Raw genomic sequence first — 22,154 nt, 5'->3', positions numbered from 1 at the left:
GTTTTATATAATAGTACATTAATTTTATTTATAGTAATTGTATTTATTAAATATTGTACAAAATCTAAAACAAATAATAATAATCGACAATGTGTTACTTCCAAATCGTTATTTCATTTCTCGTTCAAGGCGTTTAAACTTAAAAGGAGAATTAAACCTAACTTAATTTTGTGTTATAGTATAGTATTTGTGTCCGTACGGGACATAACCGCATATTATTTGAGTTAAATTATTACTTTTACGATAATTTCGTAATAAAGAAAACATGAAAACATACTCATAAATTGATTTAACACTAATCTAAATAAGACAACTGACCATTATTTGTAAATCAAACAATTTGTCATTGACATACATTTCAACTAGATTCCTAAGGCGCGTGAGATTTAAGCCTAAACCAAGTAAATTACTTTACAACACTCTTAAAAATAATAATATTAATTATTTTTAAGACAATGTAACAAAGTGTTGCTGGACAGAAATTGAATGTAATATTCAAGTGCGTACTAGATCAATCATCACAAAGTTAATGTGCTTAGTGTAACCAATGGAGTGATGTACATTTAAAAATTCTGAATATTGCTTCATATACTTGAAACGATATTCTTCACATTGACGCTATAAAGTTGAATATAACAATTCATGTCAATTATTTCTTTTCAAAATAAATAGTGCCATTGAACGAACGTTAGGAGAATTATATATAGGTACTCAATTTAATATTTAATGTTTCTGTGTACCTACAATCTACATGTATGATACTCTCGAGAATTATAAAAACATTTTCAGATAACAATTATTTAAATCATTTGAAGTTATTAATATCAACTTGAGTTTGTCGCACACGATCATTAAAACGTTATTATTATCATATTATATAGAAGTGTTTAAAAAGAAATTATTGCTATTATTTTATGTACCTAGGTATTAGGTACAATTATCACAGCAGTCATTCGTTTGTAAATATATTTTTAACACGCTTGTATTGTGGCACGAGTATAATATTATATAATATTCACTATTACTTTTTTTATCCTAGACCTAAATGCATTAGACTTGACTTATATAAGGATAATGATAATATATTTACTCATATTGTTTTACGGAATCATGCTTATGAATTATGGCAATATGTTTTAATGTCAAGTTATGTGTTTAAATAACGTTCATATAAAAAATAAGCACAAATCTTGATTCAAGTCAGTTTTTTTTTCAAATAAGAATTTATTCCATTATACATTTTATGCGGAATTAATGAGATTGATTTTTTTTGAAACAAGATAAAAATAAATATATGTTTCAAATAATTGAATAAAACTGTTTTGATAAGGAATAAAGAAATATAAGGGTAATTAATAACAGTTAAGTAATAAGAATATGTATACCTACATACCTACCTAATATTATACTTAGTTTTGATATATTTATACATGGTAGATAGGTATACTATATTTTTGTTAAACGAGTTCATCGCTTTAATATAATAGCGGTATTTCCTATTTCAGAGTCTGAAAGAAGGATGTCTTGTGGCGTAGTCATGGTTTTAAATGTGTCCATTTATGATTTTCTTGTCTATGTTAAAATGCTCAGAAGTACTACACTTTGAAAAGAATTTTTTAATTGAGTTTGTGTCTGCGGGATGCCGCAATTCCAGCAGTTGTATGTGAACTGTGAAATCAGTCGTAGGTACGCTCGTACCTATAGGTATACGCAGCAAGATTGTAAAAGTATGTTTTGAGTGTTTTAAGTGTTAAAATAATTAATGACTAACTCAGTTTGAGATTTTACGAAGAAAATCAATGTTATCTCGCAACGATTCAAAAATTATAATGACAATATAATAATATATGACTTGGTCGTAAAAAAATAAGTATTCTTAATGTATAGTATTCTTCCAGAAAGTGTTTTACGAGATGAAAAATTAAAAAACACACACACACACACACATACCGCATACTATAATACTAGAGCAACACCTATGATGCATTTTTGCATACCATTCTGTGGGCGATTATATTGTAATATTGAATCACTCGCGATCACTCAGAAATCCGCTCAGAATCGTCGGAATGTTTCTAATGAAAACGTAGGTAATCCGTTCAAATTATACGTTGTCAATGCGCTACGAATCATATTATATGTATCGCCATTTGCTATATAGCTGTGTTTGTGTCCACACTGTATAATATCTACTTAGCCACTTAGGTATATGATATGCATGTACAAAGTACTTATTCGTAGGGTACCCACAATGAAGGCCCGTTGCAGATGACGTGTCTGAACGGTATTATTGTTCTTATTATTAAATTATTACGTGATCAGTCGTGTGACTTTAATCGTGTACTAATAATTATTCGGCGGCATCAGCTTTGCAATACTCGCGAGTGTTCGCGGCACGCCAGTCGACAGAATGTTCTCGAGACACTCGAGCTGGACATATGCCGGACGGACAGAAAATTATGTTTAATCCACAGGTGTTTTTCAGAGATGCGTGAATTTTTTTTTTTTTTCAAAAACTCCGTTTACGTCTTAGTTTCGAGTTTCGATTTCAGAAACTTAATCCCGTAAAGATATCGTATATGCGTGTAATGTAGACGCGGTTTATACTATGCGGTTACTCAGTTTTTATTAAGTTATGGATATGATGGCACTTATAAAACCTTTTAAAATAACAAAAAACTCAAGACCTTAAAAATACAAAGAAAAATTACAACTAATCGAGTTTAAAAAAAAAATCAATATTTATTACCTAGTTTGAAATCATTTACTTTACATTTTCTCAGGTATATATTTTAGCGATTTGTAACATCTATGAAATATTTTTTTTTTTGTATATATAATCACCGTTGTGAAGTAATTTTACAAGTACCTAATAGGTACGACTACATAACATTTTCTAAAAACCAAAAACGTTAAAAAATAAACTTATATATGTAAATTATATATGGTAATTAGTAATCACGATTCAAACTTTATATCAAAAAACAATGCGTTAACTGAAAAAATGCATATCCTTATTAGACAGTCTTATTGTTGTTATTATTATCATTATTATATTATGTCGTGTCTTACCGCTTGACACTTGGAGCTGTTGGTCGCAGACAGTTGTGCGCTAATGTATTATAATATTATAGCGCGCGCGGAAAACTGGTTACCGACATATATACATTTATATGTTATTATACGCACACACTTATACACTATACGACTATATTATTACTATTACTATTATTATTATTATATTTACGTATACAGTATATATACACAAGCATTAGGGCAGCAACTGCGAGTATAGACGTTACTTTATATCATTTTTTCTCTGCATTCTTTTCGTGCCATTACAATATTATTATTACGGCGTATCGATTAGAAAAGCAATTCAAATAGATTATCCGTTTATGCAAATGGCCGTAATTAATATTTTACCGGGCAATTAATAACAAAATACGTTATTATCCGAAACTATCGGCGGTAGTTTGTAACTGCAGCGCAACGAACCAGAAGTTATTTAAGTGTATAATAATGTATAATATAATATATGTGTGTGTGTGCGTGTGTGTGTGTGTGTGTGTATGTGCCAGTAACTACATTCTTGTCACAATCACATTCCGTATATTATATGTACTGTGTATTGTAATATTAACGAATTAATAATTTAGTGTTTTAAATTCGTATCATTTTTCATGGCATTGATAGGTTACTTTCAAAAACTTATCGGAATAAAATCAAACGTAATTTATTCATTAGAGTAAATTATGTATAATTATGTGTCTAATTCTTTCACTTTTTAATAACAATGAAAAGAAATCGATTTGAATTTTCTTTTAATTATAATATAGTGGTGAGGCAATACATGTAAACAGTATAGCAACACGAGTTTCGTGCAACAAAAACGCACCGTATTTCGCGTTTAATTAAATTTTTCCATTCCTTAATTATTACTAAATTATTTTATCAGTATGTAGAAAATTAATTCATAGTGATTTGATAAGATTGCTATTATTTTTTTTTTAATTGAATTCAGTTGTTTTTTGTTACCATACTGTTATTTAGAATTAAAAGTGGCTTATACGATAATAGAATTTAATAGCTTCAGGCTCAGAACACTATGTAACAAACTAAAGATATAAAACAGTATGTTTAAATGCTTAAATATTTTAAAAAAATTTATAAGTATATATTATATTTAATTATTTAAAAATAAATATATTTAAAATTATTAATGTATATAGTATATTATATATAACATTGTATTACAGCGACACAGCATATTAACCTAACCATACCTCAGCAGTTATAATACACATTACACAATATACCTACAGATAAACTTACTCCAACATTTTATTAATATTAATACAGAAGGGACCGAAATAAATGACTATACTAATGACCATTATCCTTAGAACAATGTTAATTGTAACAAAAACATATAATAGTTACTTTTAAACTTGAACTTTAGACAGTAGACAAAACTAAAAAAAATGACCGCCCAGCCTTCTGTATAAAAAGCTCGTGTAAATAGAAAATTTTTTTCTTCATTTTATTTATACTACTATTACCCATGTATTTCATTAAATTTATATGGTATAGTAAAACAACATTTATAATTTAATAAAAAGTACTAATAAATGTATATATTATAAATGTATAGGTATCTACATAATATATTATATGGGTTATAATACTGCAGATGCTAAGTTATTTTAATTTCAAATGTCTTAAAGATATCCGTGTTTACAGCAAATGCATCGTTTGTTTAATACTCATTTTTTTATGATGGGTATATGTATATAAATATTATGATTTAATAAATGTACGCAATTAAATTGAACATTTATCGTTAAAATTTAAATATTATTTCTGAGATCCACTGAGATAATAATCATAAATACCATATAAATTAACAAAATCGTGGTATTATATTTATTAAAAATACAATTATAATGATACGCACTTTAAACAATAATGCATAGCCATATAGATTCTATATTATAAAAAGCTGAGTGGATAAATCATAAATATATCGTTTATTCGTTTGAATATATTCTGCAATGATATGCAGAAAAAACGTTACAAAAAATTGCATATAATATCGCGATGTTCTGATAATCGTAAAATACACAACTGCACAATGTATATACATACGAGGTAATATATGCATGAGCATATTTTAAAACAGTTTTTTTATAGGTGTATATGATGATAGGCACCTACACATAATATTTGTCCGTCATATATAATAGCATACGCGTTACTATTAATATTTATAACTGAAAATCGATTAGCGTTTTCGAGTATGGACGTACCATATAAACGTGTTCTTTACATACATATTATTCGCTCTAAATATATAGGTATATTATGGAGTGGATAGAGATCAAATACCGATTAAACACTTTTTTTTTTTTTTAACAAATATTGCAAACGGTGCGGTGGACCTATCTACATCTATTCAAGAAGAATCAAATCGATATTTCCACATCATCGTGATCGAGTAGCTTCAACATAACGTGTATCGCTTTTATATATATACATAAAAAAATTATTAATATATCACATAATATATATCGTTATAATTGGCCGGAAACCGTTTGCGGTATAGACCCGGTACCTATATCCGTAAAGCTTAACGTGTAGGTAGGTATACACACCTATTCGGTTATGATATTATTTATCGACGACGGTATCGTCGACGCGAGTCGTCCCCGTGAATATTCGATTTCCGTTTATAACCACGTATATAATATTATACATCGTACACACCCACGCCGCCACCGTGCTTATATCCGACCGGCGCTGCAGTGTAATATAATAATTATTTATACATATATTACGTATTATAGGTATATCATAGATATTCCGTATGTATAATAATAATAACAACACGTGTTTTATTTGATTTCGGGCCCTCGGGCGCCGCCGTCGCCGCCAGCCCCGCACGCGTATATAATATTATATAGTCGATATTATTATACCCGGAAGTGTGTGTCCGCGGCGAGTCGCTGACCGATCGACCGAGGCGCACGCGTTACGTAAAGTATTAAAAAAAACCTCCCGAAATGGGAAAGGAAAAAATCCCGAACGGATTGTGCAGTATATGTATACATATATGTGTGTTGAGTCTCCCTACCGCGTGACGCGCCGGCGGGGTGGTGCGTGGGTGGACCTTGTAAGTTTTCACGCGCGCGCCGGCTAGAGAGCCGCATACAACACACTCGTTCGTATTATTATTACTACTATCGTTTATCACGACAATCGCCGGTCGGCGGCCGCCTCGAGTCGCAGTCGTCGCGCGTTTCCTCCGCCACGCACTCGCGTCTCGTCTGCAGCGGTCAGTCTTTCTCGCTTTCTTTCTCTGTCTCCCTTTTTTTTTTTCTGTGTGCCCGTGTGTCTGCAGTTATAATATTATCCTCAGTTTTGCGTGTCAACGACAATTAACGAAAAATTTAACAATATTACGCGAGATATATTCACGATATAACCACTAACCAGTGTAATCCATACACGAGTTTTACGTTTTCTGTGGGAATACGACGCCACCACGCGAATCTCGATCGTGATACCCGGACTGGACATGCAATGGTTATTAGCGGCCAATCGATCTCTGCAGCCCACAGTCGACTTCATCTTGGTATATGTTTGTAATTTTGTATGTACTTTAAGCTAAATAATGTTATGTTATATGCCTATATTATTATTATCGTCGTTGACGTGAACTACAGATTTGTTGGTTTTTTTTTAATCATGATGCGGTCTTGTCAGAAGGGCAATTTGCCGTATTTTATTTCTTATAAACGTTTTCCCCGGTCTGTAGTCACAGCGTATATACTGTCGAATATATAGTAGTCTCTCTTCTCAACCACGATGATATCCGCTCAACTTTGAGGTTGTCTTATTAATACGTATCACATACTCATAATACTCGTATATTAAGGCCATGCCATTACTATTGGTAAAAGAAAAACGTGATTTTGCTACTTCATCATTTTCCAAGTGTAAAAGTTTTAAATGTCAGAATAATATTAACTCGACATATTTGTTTTCGTAAATATGTGTACCTAATATTAAATTAAGGCTGGAGATATAACCTATATCGTGTTTCATAAAATATCGTTTGTTAAAACTTCACCCCATAGTTTTCAAAAAAATCTACTTAATAAAAAATTGTTAAAAAATAATATTTTTAATTAAAAATATATTAATTATATACAATATGTTTTTAGAAATGTTCAAGGTTTCAAATACCGCTCTTAGATTGCTTTTTAATTTTGTTGTTTGGTATTACAGTTTTAAAGGATCATAGCGTAGTTATTTATTTATCTCTGAAAATAAGTAAATTGTATCTATACTTTTTATTATGTTATAACTTTGTACGTGTTATAGAACCCGTCGATATTAAACGAAACTTCTAAAAAAATATTTAGATAAAATTCATAATATTCTAAAGAAATCAATAATGTTATATAATATTATTTTGAACGTCACAATTGATGGCATAATAAAACATGCTTAACACCTATATATTTACATGCACCCTACCCTACATAAAGATAATATATGAAGCTGTTGTAGCAATGCAACCTATTGTATTCGATGTATATACTTATAATACTGGATTAAATACATTTCAAATCGCGCGTGAAGAATTCCGTGAACAGAAATATATACATTGTACCGATATGCATTTTAGTTTTCTTTTTTTTTAGTCTAAATTATACAGTTTTTAAAACACATTGCAAAATCATCAGCATCACAAATGTAGGTATTTTGTTCACGTACGTTGATAATTAAGGGTTATAGATTACAGACTATAAATAACGAGTTTATTATGAAATACATCCAAATATAGGGCTATTTAGTTGAACATAAATCATTTTATATTCATGGATCGTCATTTATTAACTGTTATTATAAATCTCATTTGTTATCCATTATTCATACTTTGTTGGTATACGGATAATAATTTAAACACTAAATTTATAATATTCGTTTTACTACCGTAATGTATGCTTGTAACTTTAAAAATATACTGTTTATTTAAAATATTTCATGCATATTACTTATGATACAATACATAATAATAATAAACGAAAAAATAAATGAAAAATATAATATTGTTTTTCAATTTATATTATGGTTTATAAAATATTTATTTTAACGAATTATTTTTAATATGATATGATGGGAAATTAATTTACCATAAGAGTTATAGTTTATATAAGTAATATATTTATATATGAAAAAAAGAAACAATAGAAATAAAATTAGTATAATTATAGATATTAAGTATATAATTATTAGTAGTGCATTCACTTTTTACTATACAAAAGTATTGCAAATATTTTCGCAAACATAATGTTCATGCTCTGTCAAATATAAAACTAATCTTATGCTTGAGATATACTTACTAGATTTTGAAATGTTCATGAATAGAAAACACAATGCTATAAACATAAATTATTATTATTTCAGACTTATGAATATAAGATTACACTTCACATTTATTTTTACTAAGTAGCATAAGTAGCATATTATTAAATTATTTGAATTGTTTCTATAAATATAGTAGATACTAAATACAGTAGAAACTGTTAATAATGACACCGGTTGCAGTGACATATTGAGTATAATGACCTCAGATTGAAAGTCCCTGCAAAAGCTCCTATATGGAGTTATATAGAGTCCTATTATTGGTTATAATGACTAACGGTTATTATGACCTATTTTCCTTGGTCCCTTGTATATGATTATAAACAGTTTCTAGTGTATAACTACAATACTACTTATTGCATCGATAGTGTATAGTCACTTTTTAAAAAATATAAGTAACATCTTAAAGTTTATTTATTTTTATTAATAAAATTTGTTTTCACAATTTATTGAATAGTTATATTACACAGCAAATTGTGATGTGGAGTACTTTATTATAGTATAAATATATTACCATTATTAATATTATTGAACAATAGGTTTAATATCAAACTAAATTGATTCCACCACTTGGAGCGTTTAACATAATATTTTAACATTATTTTATGATTTTATTTTTTAATATTCTTATCAAATATCAATAATCATGAAATTCAAATAAATAATAGCACTAATTGATCATAGTAATATTGTTATATATTTGAGAATTTAACAAACTATATTTATCTAAATAGGTAATTAAAATAAAATATTAAGTAAGGTACTTGAGTATAAATGTATTATATAATAATTTATATTGTAAAATGATATTTACACGATATATTAATCGTTGCCTAAAAAAAAAAAAACATCACAAATTAAAAATACTTTATATACGTTAAAAATCAAAGTTATAGAAAATTTAGTAGTAAATGGACTCATTCGCAAGTACTGGATAATATTTAGTATTGTTATTATTGCATGGGTAACATAATTAGCACTTGACAATGTTTATTAACTGTGAAGTGTGGAACACCGAACAACTTTTTATATTTCCGAGTTCCGACAGGACGCTATTAATATAATGCCTTTTCCAGACAATAAAATAAGCACTTATTATACTACTAACTTTTCGACCTATGGTAATTTTTGTCTCGTAAAATGCATTTGTGGGTCCATCAAGACTTTATCAGTATTGGTAAGGCAAGTGGGTGTGCTTGTTGCGACGCAAAAGTATGTAAAATATAAAATTAAAAAATAAATAAAATAAAAATCCTCGTATTAATATACGGAAAAAATTAAGTATATTAAAGCTATATAGACGACCGGTTTTTTTTTTTAATCCTTCGCAGACTTATTATACAATTATAAAAATTATTTTTTTTTTAAAAAAAATTATGTCTTAGCTTTACCGATTATAATTTATATTAACCGGCTTTATACGCAACAAGTGGTATTTGCGGGCATAACTCCTCCGTGAACAGTTTAAAAAAAGAAGCTCCCTGAAATGATAAATTACACTGTTATAGCAATTATAATTAATTATTCAGTGTGTTGTTAAAAGAGTGTCGTTATTAGCTCAAACAACACGACCATTACGAAACACACGGTATCTACCTGTATACATACACGTTTCGAATTAACGATTTTTTTTTTTTTTTACTCTTATAAGACTACATTTGCTTGGTGGAGTGAAAGTGGACACGAAGTACAAAAATTAAATACCCATCTGCAGCCTCGCACTACTGCAGACAATGCGCACGCGCGTAATCGCCGAATTAAAATTATTTGAATTGAAACAATTATATTATTATTATGTTCCTGTTGCCTGTTACACTATTGTTTCAACACGATACGTAATATTAAGTATAATACATAATAGATTTAGGTTCCACCTGTATAAGACCACCGGTATAAGATGTGCCGTTGCCGCATCGCATGTTCAGTACAGTCGAAACGCATTTATTGCATTATAAATACACGGATAACAGAATAATATCGGAATAATGACATATTGAGGCGTATCAACGAGTAAATACGTTGCATATTATTTTTATTTATAATATTATGTCTACTATAACTGTCCACTTGTCCGAAGGTTCATCATAACTTTTACGCGCTTCATTTTTTTTTTTTATAGATTTCGTACAAATTCAATATTATACTTGCTATGGTATAAACGACTACTACATCAGGACTAATTGCATACAATGAATTATATTGTACTGAAACGTGAAATCTCGTTCATTTGCTAGAAAAAAAAACAGTTTCGTACTAAAACCGAAACGATACCGATGGTGTGGTATATAACAAAAAAATATTATGTAATATGGATTGTCGAAATTGCACATATTATAAATTATGATTGTCGATGTAAGTAAATATTTCCCGAAAAATAATATACCTAACAAGCAATGACCACACGACACCTTGAAAAGACGATCACGGTATCGTATTCACTATTCAACATATTTCGGTCCGCGATCGGGCACGTGCGATTAGTGTGATGATAATACAATATTATAATACGCGCGAACCGGTCCGGGGCGCGACACCGGAGGATGTGAGTTTTCGACTTCTCGTTGAGTGTCCGTCGTCTTATTGTTATCGCGGGTAAATAGTAAAATAATAACAATATATACTAATATTAAATAACGATAATAATAGCCAATAGGTGTGGCCAGTGTAAAGAATTACATTATAATATTATAAAGACGAAACTATATAATGAAAAGTGCGGTTGGTGCTGCGACGTGTCGGTCATCATCCGGAGTCGACAATGTCCGACGACCGAGACCATCGAAGAACACGAACACGACCCAAAACAATTTCGAAAATCGATCGGATTAATAATATTATATAAATTACATAAGCGCGATATCATTCGAGAAATCGGTTTTGTATATGCCTATACGGTGTGCGTATCGAATTTATCACGGCCGACTACGCGGTGTGATCATGGTCGCGCTCGCACGAGATGTATTTTAAATTACAATATATAATAATAATAATAATAATATTGTGATGCTGCAGCTCAGCATTTCTCTGGAAAATATTATCATTCATTATAGGTAAAGCCGATAGGTTATAAGTAATAGGATAGGATAGGTAAAGCCAATAATTTTATATACGCCTAGTGTTTATTGTTGTTTTTTGTTTATCTATAAAACTTCCCGACCGAATTTGAATACCCCCATCGGTTCAAAATTACTTCATAGGTATAGGTGCCTACGTATTTCCTGATAATCTTGTTATGTGATCAGTTGTTTTCACGGAACTGTGATTTTTTTGGTGTTAATAGTCAATTATCATATAATATGATAATACTTATAGTTTATGCCCATAACGTAATTGAATATTATTATGAAAACGATAAACCACGCACGTTGTAATTTCAATAAAATCGTGAAAATAGTTTTACGAATACAGATAAAAAATTTCTTTTATTTACGAGTTATCGAAAAAAAAAAAAAATTTAAATACGAAACCGAAATATTGTCTTATAAATCATTTGAATAATATTGTCTATATTATGTACTCAGTATATTTTTTGTTAACTGGGTAAAAAAACGTTAGAATTTTGTTTAATTATATTGCTTTTATGTATTATGCTTATTTAAACATAAACATACTGAGAGTGAGTAATATTATTATATGTTATAATTTATAATGCATAGTACAATATATAACATTTTTTTTTTAATTTCACGAAGGTTTATTAACACACAATATGGTCAATGACCGAAAGTAATAGTTAGTTACGGAGGATAGTACATAATAATATATAATAATAATAATGGAGTAGATTTTTTTTTTTTTAGATTTTTCAAATTATACCGCTGTGTGTTCAAATAATAGGTATTTACTATTTCGTAACGATTATAATTTATAAGTTTATAACGTACCTACTCGTATATCGAGTAAAAAAAAAATTGTCTTTGCACAAACAAATCGCTGTTTATTAAAACTCGCATTGTCAGAATGGTGAAGTATTATTTGTTTATTATTTATTATTTTTTTATATACATTTATACCTTACTTATGTTTGAAAAAATGGTAGGTAAACCCGTATAAAAAACTATTTCAAGAATATCCAATGTCAATATTGTTTGAAAACTTCATAGTATATATATTATACGGTTGTAGTGGACAAGTAAACTTGAAATATTCGGTTGAAAGTATAACATATTATAATATTCTATGCGCAACGTATAAAGCGAGTCCACTATGGCACTATGTATAAAATAATTGAAGTATCGATTTCAAAATAATGAGTCTAGTACTCTAGTGTATCGAGTATAGAGGTATAAGTATCGCAAATTTATTTTTAGATTTGTTCACATTTCAGCGATCCGCAACATACATAATATATAGACATCAAACCTAACCCAAATTATACATTGGAGTGCCTCGGGTGGAGTACATATTGTTTTTTCATTTTTGCAATTATTATAACTTATTGCCTACATTCGTTCTGAAATTTTAATAGAAAAACTAATACGCACAGTATCGGGTATACGTCACTCACTACTAGTTGCGATAAATTATATCATAACGACGCCGTATGTATACTCGTATATAATACATATTATTCATTGAATTACATTTTAATAACGGATTTCATAGGTAGTAGATTTTTTTTTTTTTAGTTTCAGTTGTCCATATATACGTGTAGAAAAATTGTACCTAATAACTTCAAACGTTTTTGTATAATATAGGTATAAGAACTATAAGCTCGTATGTGTACACAAACGGAAAATTATGAATTCTGCAGGATTTTATACTTACGTTATAAAATCAGCTTACCAAACAGCTAACTCGCGCATTTTTAATTATAGGTAGTTTCAGATAAGTAGAATTTATAATAGTTATATAATCACAGGATAATGTGTCTGTGATGTAGGTTTTTTTCTTTTTAAAAGTATGATTTAATTTATGAAACAATAATCCAAATGGTAAAATGGATTTTTCTTATTCGGTTTCCAAGTTATACATCGCATACGTCCTATTAGTTATTAGCTATATATTATGTTGAAAATAATATATCAGTTTAGTTGTGTTAGACCAATGTTACGCGTACACTGCTATATGAGTATGACCTATATTATTATATAGGTAGCTCTATAATAATATAACAGACGTTAAAGTATTTGTAAGTCAGTGCAGTACTTATTAAATTACAGACTTTATATAGGTGCCTTACTATTCGAGTAAGGAAGATATACAAGAAATATATTATAATATGTGGGTCAAGTCATTATACATGTAACATAGTCATTATACATGCGCATGCTTAACAATATAGACGGTGTCCCTTCCGGTAGACTCCAGTAATTCGATAGCTATTTAAATGCCTACTGCAGAGATTGAAGCCTTACACTGCAGTGCCATCGCTATAAACTTAATGAAACGATCTTAAACATAATATGATACCTATAATATGTTTTTGTATATTATAGATAGCGACAAATGACAATAAACTATTTATTACATATAGGTTGTCTATAATAAGTAGTAGAGGTACAAACAATATTGTCACCGTTTACGCGCACGAGGTCAAGGGAAATCACTGCGCATTTATCATTAATTTTGTCGTGTATGCGGCATTTTATATTATTTAGCCATCACTAGTGTCGCTTTAATTTATATATACACAACGAATAAACGTGCATATAGGCAGTAATGGTATGATTATTGATTATACTATTATACGCGCTATACAGCAGTTTGTTGCGTTATTATTAGGAATATGGATTTCACCTCGCATTCCCTGCACGCTGCACATAACCTATCGGGATTAAATAATATTTTTCTACAATTTTATGATTACCTTCAGAGTTTATTTAGACGGCCGCAAGTTTATTACTGCAGATATTATATCATTGCGTTTGCGAATCCCGAAGTTACAGTATTATAATACACCTGTTGTAGTCTGTACACACGCAGAGGCCAATGCGTTCGTGAAATTCACTGCCAAAACGATATTGTCACAAAAATAATGTCTCAAATCGAATTAATATCCATGTCGAATCGATGAATCGTAGTAAGTATGTACACGAGCCGCAATTTATAATATAATTCGTGTTTTCCGCTTATTTTCTACTCAACTCGTCTCTGACGACTTTCGATGACGCAATCGAACATTATATTATGTATACATCATAATTGATGCACAATATACTCCGATTCGATTTAATGGTCTACGTATATGCGTGCATAATATGCAACTCGTTTAATTTCACCATGCGCTTGTTATAATTATATTATCATTTATCTATACATAATCGAATTATATTTCGTAACGACGTGGCGGTAGAGCAGTCCGGCAGATTCATCAGTCGACTTCCGGAAAATCAAATAAAATTTAACCACGTAATACTTGGTTACATAGTTTATAGAGGGGAGTATTTTGGAAGTTGAAACTATAGATCAAACGCAGTACATTTTTTACCATTTTATGTGATCGAAGAGCATACTATAAAGTTACCAAAGTGGTTATATGCATAATTAAATTGTAGTATCATTACTATTTACTACTGTAATACGTGACAAACGCTACAATTCACAATTCTGTTTAAAAAATATTAAACAACAAGTCTGAAAAAAAACAAACAGATATTTTTAGTAAAAAAACAATAAGTCTTAAAATAATAACTGCAATAACGATAACAAAAAATATGAGCAGCTATATTTATTGGTGTTTAAATCATGTTAATTTGGTGTACTTAGATCTAATTTTTGATCATTTTTTTATTTTCATAATTCATATTAGTAATTAGTATAGGTGATTATAGTAATAAATAATGATAACAATTATTTTAAATTAATTGAAAAATTAAAAATTGGCAGTTATTGTACTGATAAAAGAAATTCATCTTTATTATATACCAATATGTATAATTTTATAAAGCACGGTTCAGAGCTACGTCATTTGTCGTGATGATGTGTCTAAAAGTTGAGTTCGATCCAACTCACGGTTGCTCATGCGGTTAATGAATGATACCATGGATACAACAGCCAATCAGAATATGATACATAAGGAACAAGACACGACAGACAACTTACCCGTGAACCCGGCTTAACTGTATACAGCCATTATGGTAACTAGTATAGGTTCTTCACTCACAGTGTTCGCGTATTAAATATAGGAATGTCCTACATATGTATAATATTTATGGTTGAAATACTCCCCCCTCACAAGTCGGCCTTTTTTATGCAAAATGTGTATGTATTATATGATTTGGATTTGTAGAAAATATGTTGTCTAATAATTGGTGTTATTAATATGAAGATTGATGACTACAGTGGAGAATGAGTATCACATAGGCGCAACTATAAGTGAAAGCTTTTTGAGGCTTAGGCCCTCAAATACATATTGGTTAATAACTCACGTAAAATGTTTTCATCAACTAGGTAAAAGAATAAGTATGCTGCTAGACTGTTTCTCACATTAGGCAAATATTTAAATTTGTTGTACCATTTGCACCATTCAAGGAGTTTCCTGTAGCGTATCAACGTATTTTTTCAAATAATGAATAACCTTTATTTCTATATTAATTTATTATTAAGCTGATTTTGTACTAAAATAAACCTAAGAATTAATTTAAAATATGGTACTGTGAGTATATTTAAAAATTTCAATAATTAAAATTTGAGTAAATACCTACATTATTAAAGAGAAATATGGAAGAGGTGCATGCTTGCTGAATCATATTGGATACATCATAATTAACATTTAAAATATACCTCATTTAAAAATATACCTACCAACTTGGTAGAAAGATTTAGCGTGTAGAATAAATATCCACGCAGATTAATAAGGATAAAATATTAAAGAGCTACTACCCTCCGTCCAACAAAAAACCACCGACTACACACTTGATTATACGAAGTATAAAGTAGTGACAATTAAATTCGTTTTCAAGACTTTTGAACACATAAGATATTATTACACAAACGTAGTGTCACAGCTGTTGCGGATTCTTAGCGATGTGTTTTTGGTATGTTTCTCGATAGTCGAAATTCGACGGGTATTATATATAGTTGGCATTTTTTGGAAAATATTTACGTTAACCGACTTGGAAGAATCGAAAAATGCATACACGGTAGTCGATGGCGGCGGTTATACAGTACCTACAGTAGGTAGAGGCAGCAGCAGAAAGAGAGTACAGCCGCTCCGGTTTACATAACGAGAAACGCGTTACGACGTTGTCGTCGATGAAAACTTCTACTTATACACACACGCGAGACTACGTACCTCGGGGGCCGATCATTCATAAACACATTCCGACTGCATAGTTTGTGCGTAGAATATTCAAATAGCACACACTGGCGATCGTTAAAAAGAATTATATTATATTATATTATATTATTATATGCGTGTGTGTATGTGTGTGCACTACAACAACCGGCGAGGTAAAGAGTATAGTAAAGACGAATTGTATATGCGCCTCTGCGACGAAGGTAGGTGGGTATATGAAGGGAACCAAAGAAACGCGTATTGTATATCCAAGTCATTAACCGTCGCCGACGGTAGTAGTCACTATAGTCGTCGCCACTGCCGCAGCATTACAGCGGTGTCGACTTAGTCGCGCGAGTACGTTTAAAACAATTCGAATGGCGAAAAAAAAATGAAGATGGAAAAAAATTCGCACCTGTATAAATCAACCGTAGGACGTAGGTACCTACACATACGAGTATAGGAGTAAATATATATAGAATATGATGAGAAACATCAAATCGGAATCAAACTCGTTAGGAAACTGACGAGTATAAAGTACAATAATAAAAACGATTTGGCTCGAAGACTGCAGCGCGGAGATGGAGATTATATTACATTGTTTAAGACGTATCGCCGCGGTATATAGGTATGATCGAAATAATTCGTCCGGTTCTCGCGGATACGCGTAACAATGCTGTCGGCGCGATACGACGATAAACGAGTCTGTCAGTCGGATGCTGCCGCCATAGCCGTAATATACCTATATAGTGATGACACATGAGTCGCGTGTGTTTGTGTGCGCGCGATCGATGACAATCGTATATAATATCATTTCCGAAATAGAAAAAAATCCTCGTACGATACGCCACGCAACAAACGCATATAAACAGTGAACGGGTGAAATGATTTAAACATTGCCCAGGTAAAGATTCGTAAAACAGTAAAATCCTTATCTATAAAATGATGTAACGCGTACGCTATACATTAAAATATCACGTTCTATAAAAGTAAACTAGTTATTAGAACGATATTATACATACGTAATATACCTATTATAATTGTTGTGAGATAACCTGCACTCCAGGCATAACTTACTAAATAGACATGAACTGATGAACATATTATTATTATACACCGACACACCGTGTTAAAATTATGTGACTATATAATAATAATTGTAGTTCCGTCTTATTAGTTAACAAAAATTTAATGAGCAAACTATAAAGCTGTACCCTGATTTTGAGAATCGTATGTAATATGCATACGAGTATGCAATATGCATACGTCGATTATTCAACAAGTTTTATATTATACATTCATACATAAATATTTTATAACTTTATGAGAATATACATTGTTTAAGACTCTAAAATTTAGAGTTTAAAGGATACAATAACTTATAACAACGGTTTACTCATTTTAGTATTAAAATTTGAAATAAAAATAAATTAAATGGAATATGAATGCATTTTTTATCCGATACAGTTTTTCAACGTTCAAGTTGTTTCCTTTCATTTTTTTTCACAAAAATCAACACGTGGGAGAATAGGTGATAAATTAAATTAAAGGTTAAAGTTGTCCCTTAAGCATTTCTCTACTGAGACAATAATGCAGTTAGATCACGTTGTTAATGTACAGTGTTTTATCTTCGTCATTTTCTATCGTCAAATACATATTTAAATCATACGAAACGTACAATATATTATTACTTATAATACCACCGCTGTATGAGCGTACAACATCGTAAACGTTTCAAATGCCGATGATCACCTCCAATGTCAACAGACAAAATAGTAAATACGATAAGTCAATAACACTTGCGAGTTCATGTATTTATATTATTTTGAAAATAGGTCTCAAATTTATGACTCTCGGTTGAAATCTTCGGCGTAAAACATAATATACCCAAATCCATGTTTAGTAATATTATATTCTAATAGGTTATAGTTACATGTACGATGAATGTGCTATGAACCGGAGATTATGAAACTTCCAAGACCCAAGTTATATTATGTTGTATTTGAACGACCATGGACAACCGTGCAGCGATCGACAACTCGCTTAAAACAACTATAATATATACTCGGGTATAATCACTATATATACATACGTATCATCAACTTACTGATAAGTTGTTTGGTGGTTATCTTTCGAGAATGTTACAAGCGCGTCCTGAAAACCGTAATATATTAGTGCACGAGAGTCATCGTATAAACTTATAACATAGGTACGTGCAGCTTTACGGGTGTTGGTGAAAACTTCATCGTAAGTCGTCTGCAGATACGAGATAATAACATACATAAATACACACACACAAACATATTACATAATATAAATATATGTGTGTGTGTGTTTGCGTTTTAACGCATTATTTTATACATGATGTACGCAGATTAAATTTACACGATTTACAATGATCACATACTATCCATTTACGTGTGTTATTATAAACGCCGCGTGCGTATGGATGATAAATATTCGTGTTGTATAATATTGCTATATCATATCTGCACGCCATGATACGTGGCCAGTGGTCACGTTTAGACCGATGATGTCCGACTATTTATCAATCGACTATTAGACAACTGAAGTCTGCAACTGATTCCGTTCCTTGCGCCGCATTGCGCATTTCTACGTATAATTTTAGTGCCTATACCTACCTATTTATACTATAATATATAATGTAGGTACCGGGTACCTATCCTATTGAAATACTTTAAAAATTATTAGTGCGTCCCCCGCGGCACTGGTAATACACATGTTATGTATTTATGTTATATTCTTTGATATCGTGCTATATATCATTTGGTAATAAAAGGCATTGAATTATATTGGATCGACTACAGGTCGATCGATTATAATATCATATGTACAAAATTGTGAAATAACGCACAATGATTTTGGACAAGTGAAAAAATACGATCTAAAGAATCTGTAGAATACAAGCTTCGCTGATTTTGAACTACCGAAAACGAATTTATCGTGTATGCGGTTTTTATTTTGTTCACCATGAACATATAATACAATTATAGAGTTCGTGCTGCCGTCAATCGACCTTTTAAACAGCAGTATAGGTATGCTTTTACAGTATGTATTATTCTGGATATAATTTACGTGCTGTGGCGAAATTATTGCCAATTCGCTAAATAATATATTCAATTGCAGTTTACCGCTTCTCGATCAAATATCAGAATGCATAGAAAAATCGACATGATCGGCGGCATTATTGATCGACGTATACACGGGCGAGATAATGACGTACATATATATAAACATTATAAACCCCTGCATTCTTGATAATTAGTTTCAGTAAGAAATTTCAATTTTCGCAATGACCTATTCTAATAAAAAACCGTTACCACGATCGTTTTATATAGTGAAAAAAACGATAAAAATCAAACCGGATTTAATTTTAAAATTTGTTTTTTTCATCCGGCGTCTGGGATAGCTGGCACAGCGGATATTGAACCATGACAAATAAACAATCCTCGTGGGCTAAACTGTCGATAAATTAATATATTATCACGTGCGCGTAAATGATAATTGAATCATTTTGGTGATCGTAAATCATAATACTGTTTATTATAAATTATAATACAAGCAATGTGTTTTGTGATATTTATATAAAGATTTATCAACTATATTATAAGAATAATATATGTAGCTAGGTATAATAATAAGTCAAAATCAAGGTGGCAGAGGTTAAGTTTTCTTAAATAATTTTCAAGCGTCTCCAAAGGGGTCTTGTTCTCCAGTTTCATCCAAAAAAGATATAAGTATAAATTAAAAAATAAAAGAATGCACTAATTTTTTGCTGCAGGAATAAAAATATTATGTTTGGTTATACTGTTAATTGTTATTTGTACATATTTTATACTATTATGTATATTATCTCAAAAAAGGTAACTTATATCAATTAAATCTAGAAACATTCATAAGATAAAGTAGTCTTATATAAGATAGTTAAACAACATTGTGTTCGAATATTTTATTAAGATTTATTTAAAAGTTAATAAGATAAAATTAATAACTACGAAACCTTAGCAAATTGCATTATATAAATGTGTGCATAATACATATTATTTATGTAGTATATAAATGTACCTATATTAAATGAATTATAGGAAAAAAATATTTATTGAAAGGTCTTCTTTCCGTTTTGTTTAGTGCGAATTTTTAAAAATAAGTTAATCATTCTCTTATTATAATCGGATATATTATGTTGTACCTATATATATTAAATATACCATGTATACAACTTACGACTCACCAGCTATCTATACGTCACAATATTGTTATTGCAGACTACTACAGTTTAGTGACAACCAATGACGCGTCTCGTTCGACGTATATTTATATTATAAACAAACCAGAGTATTGTCGGTCGGGCAAGGAGGAGAAGTGTGTGTCTATATCGCCATGTATAATGCATATATATATGTGTACATAGCGGGTCTCATAGACTAAACCTCCGGTTCGTATATACATAATATAAAATATAAAATATCGTTTCATGTGAACGGTTCTGGCCTAAGAGGGTTGCGAGTCTCATACGGATATTATATTATACTATATACATGAACGGTAATGTAACGATTATTATTTATTTTTATTTTTTTTTCTCTCCGAGCCAGTCACGAGCCAGATGTTGATCACCTGCCTCCGGTCCAGCTACCATACATTATATATACACTAAAATATGCATATATGATAAATATATATTAAATATAATACATACATATGTGTGAGTGTGTGTACACTGTACACATATACAACTAAACATAACCACTATAGCGCTTATATCTCTGCCGTTGTCGTGCTGTATGCGACATTAGCAGACGAAGTTCATCTATAAGGGCTGAGTTCTCTGTTTATGCAGTGTTTCAGCTAATTATTGGAGCCAGCGCCTTAAAATTCTACACTTAAGGATTACGGGTTATTTTTTTATACGCGTATATAACGAATGGTGTATAGAGGATGTCTAAAACAACAAAATTGTAAAATAAATATCAAATCGCACGAATACAATTCACGAGAGAACTGATTTACAAACGAAATTCAATATTTCTAGAATTCTTAAAAAATAATAATAATAATAATAATAAACGAGAAACCACATTTACAATAATATTATACTCGGCAGACCGCACCACGCTTTTCCTGCAGGCTATTTTCTCTAGCTGTTTCGATATAATCGAATTATCGCGCGCATAATATATTATATTACATTATTACAGCGTGCGTAGACCAGACCGCGACAATAATAAACGACGATGGCGGTCAGTTAGAAACGCGAGTACCTACGCGATTGTCGAACCCACCGCACACAGAATTAAATAATAATGTGCAATGATCGAATTATTAGATTTTTGGTCTTCCTATTCGAGTTGTATCGAAAATTCGATGCCAATATTATAATATTTTATCGTGTATCATATTGTGCACAATACCGCGACGTTTCGCCCGACGATCGGTTTGTCTCGTCGCACCTGTACGATACTGAATTAATATACTACCTATA

General features: G+C 30.5%; 1 protein-coding gene across 4 annotated transcripts in view; it reads left to right on the top strand.

The window, feature by feature from the left end:
• LOC114128477 (uncharacterized) overlaps positions 1–22,154 on the top strand; it is a 48,912-nt gene that overhangs the window by 16,110 nt on the left and 10,648 nt on the right. Inside the window, exon 1 of one of the 4 annotated variants that reach the window (XM_027992992.2) lies at positions 6,246–6,634. The exons of 2 other annotated variants lie outside the window; for them this stretch is intronic. Coding sequence is in view for 1 of the 2 variants with exons in the window: in XM_027992991.2 (XP_027848792.2) it covers positions 6,639–6,652 (14 nt within the window). In the remaining variant the exon portion in view is untranslated. Of the gene's footprint in view, positions 1–6,245; positions 6,653–22,154 lie in introns of those variants that run through there. One more of the 4 variants, XM_027992991.2, reaches the window with a different exon arrangement.

Source organism: Aphis gossypii, chromosome 2, assembly GCF_020184175.1.
Source record: "Aphis gossypii isolate Hap1 chromosome 2, ASM2018417v2, whole genome shotgun sequence".
In the NCBI taxonomy this organism is placed as follows: Eukaryota; Metazoa; Arthropoda; class Insecta; order Hemiptera; family Aphididae; genus Aphis; species Aphis gossypii.
This window is presented reverse-complemented; position numbering and strand designations above follow the sequence as displayed.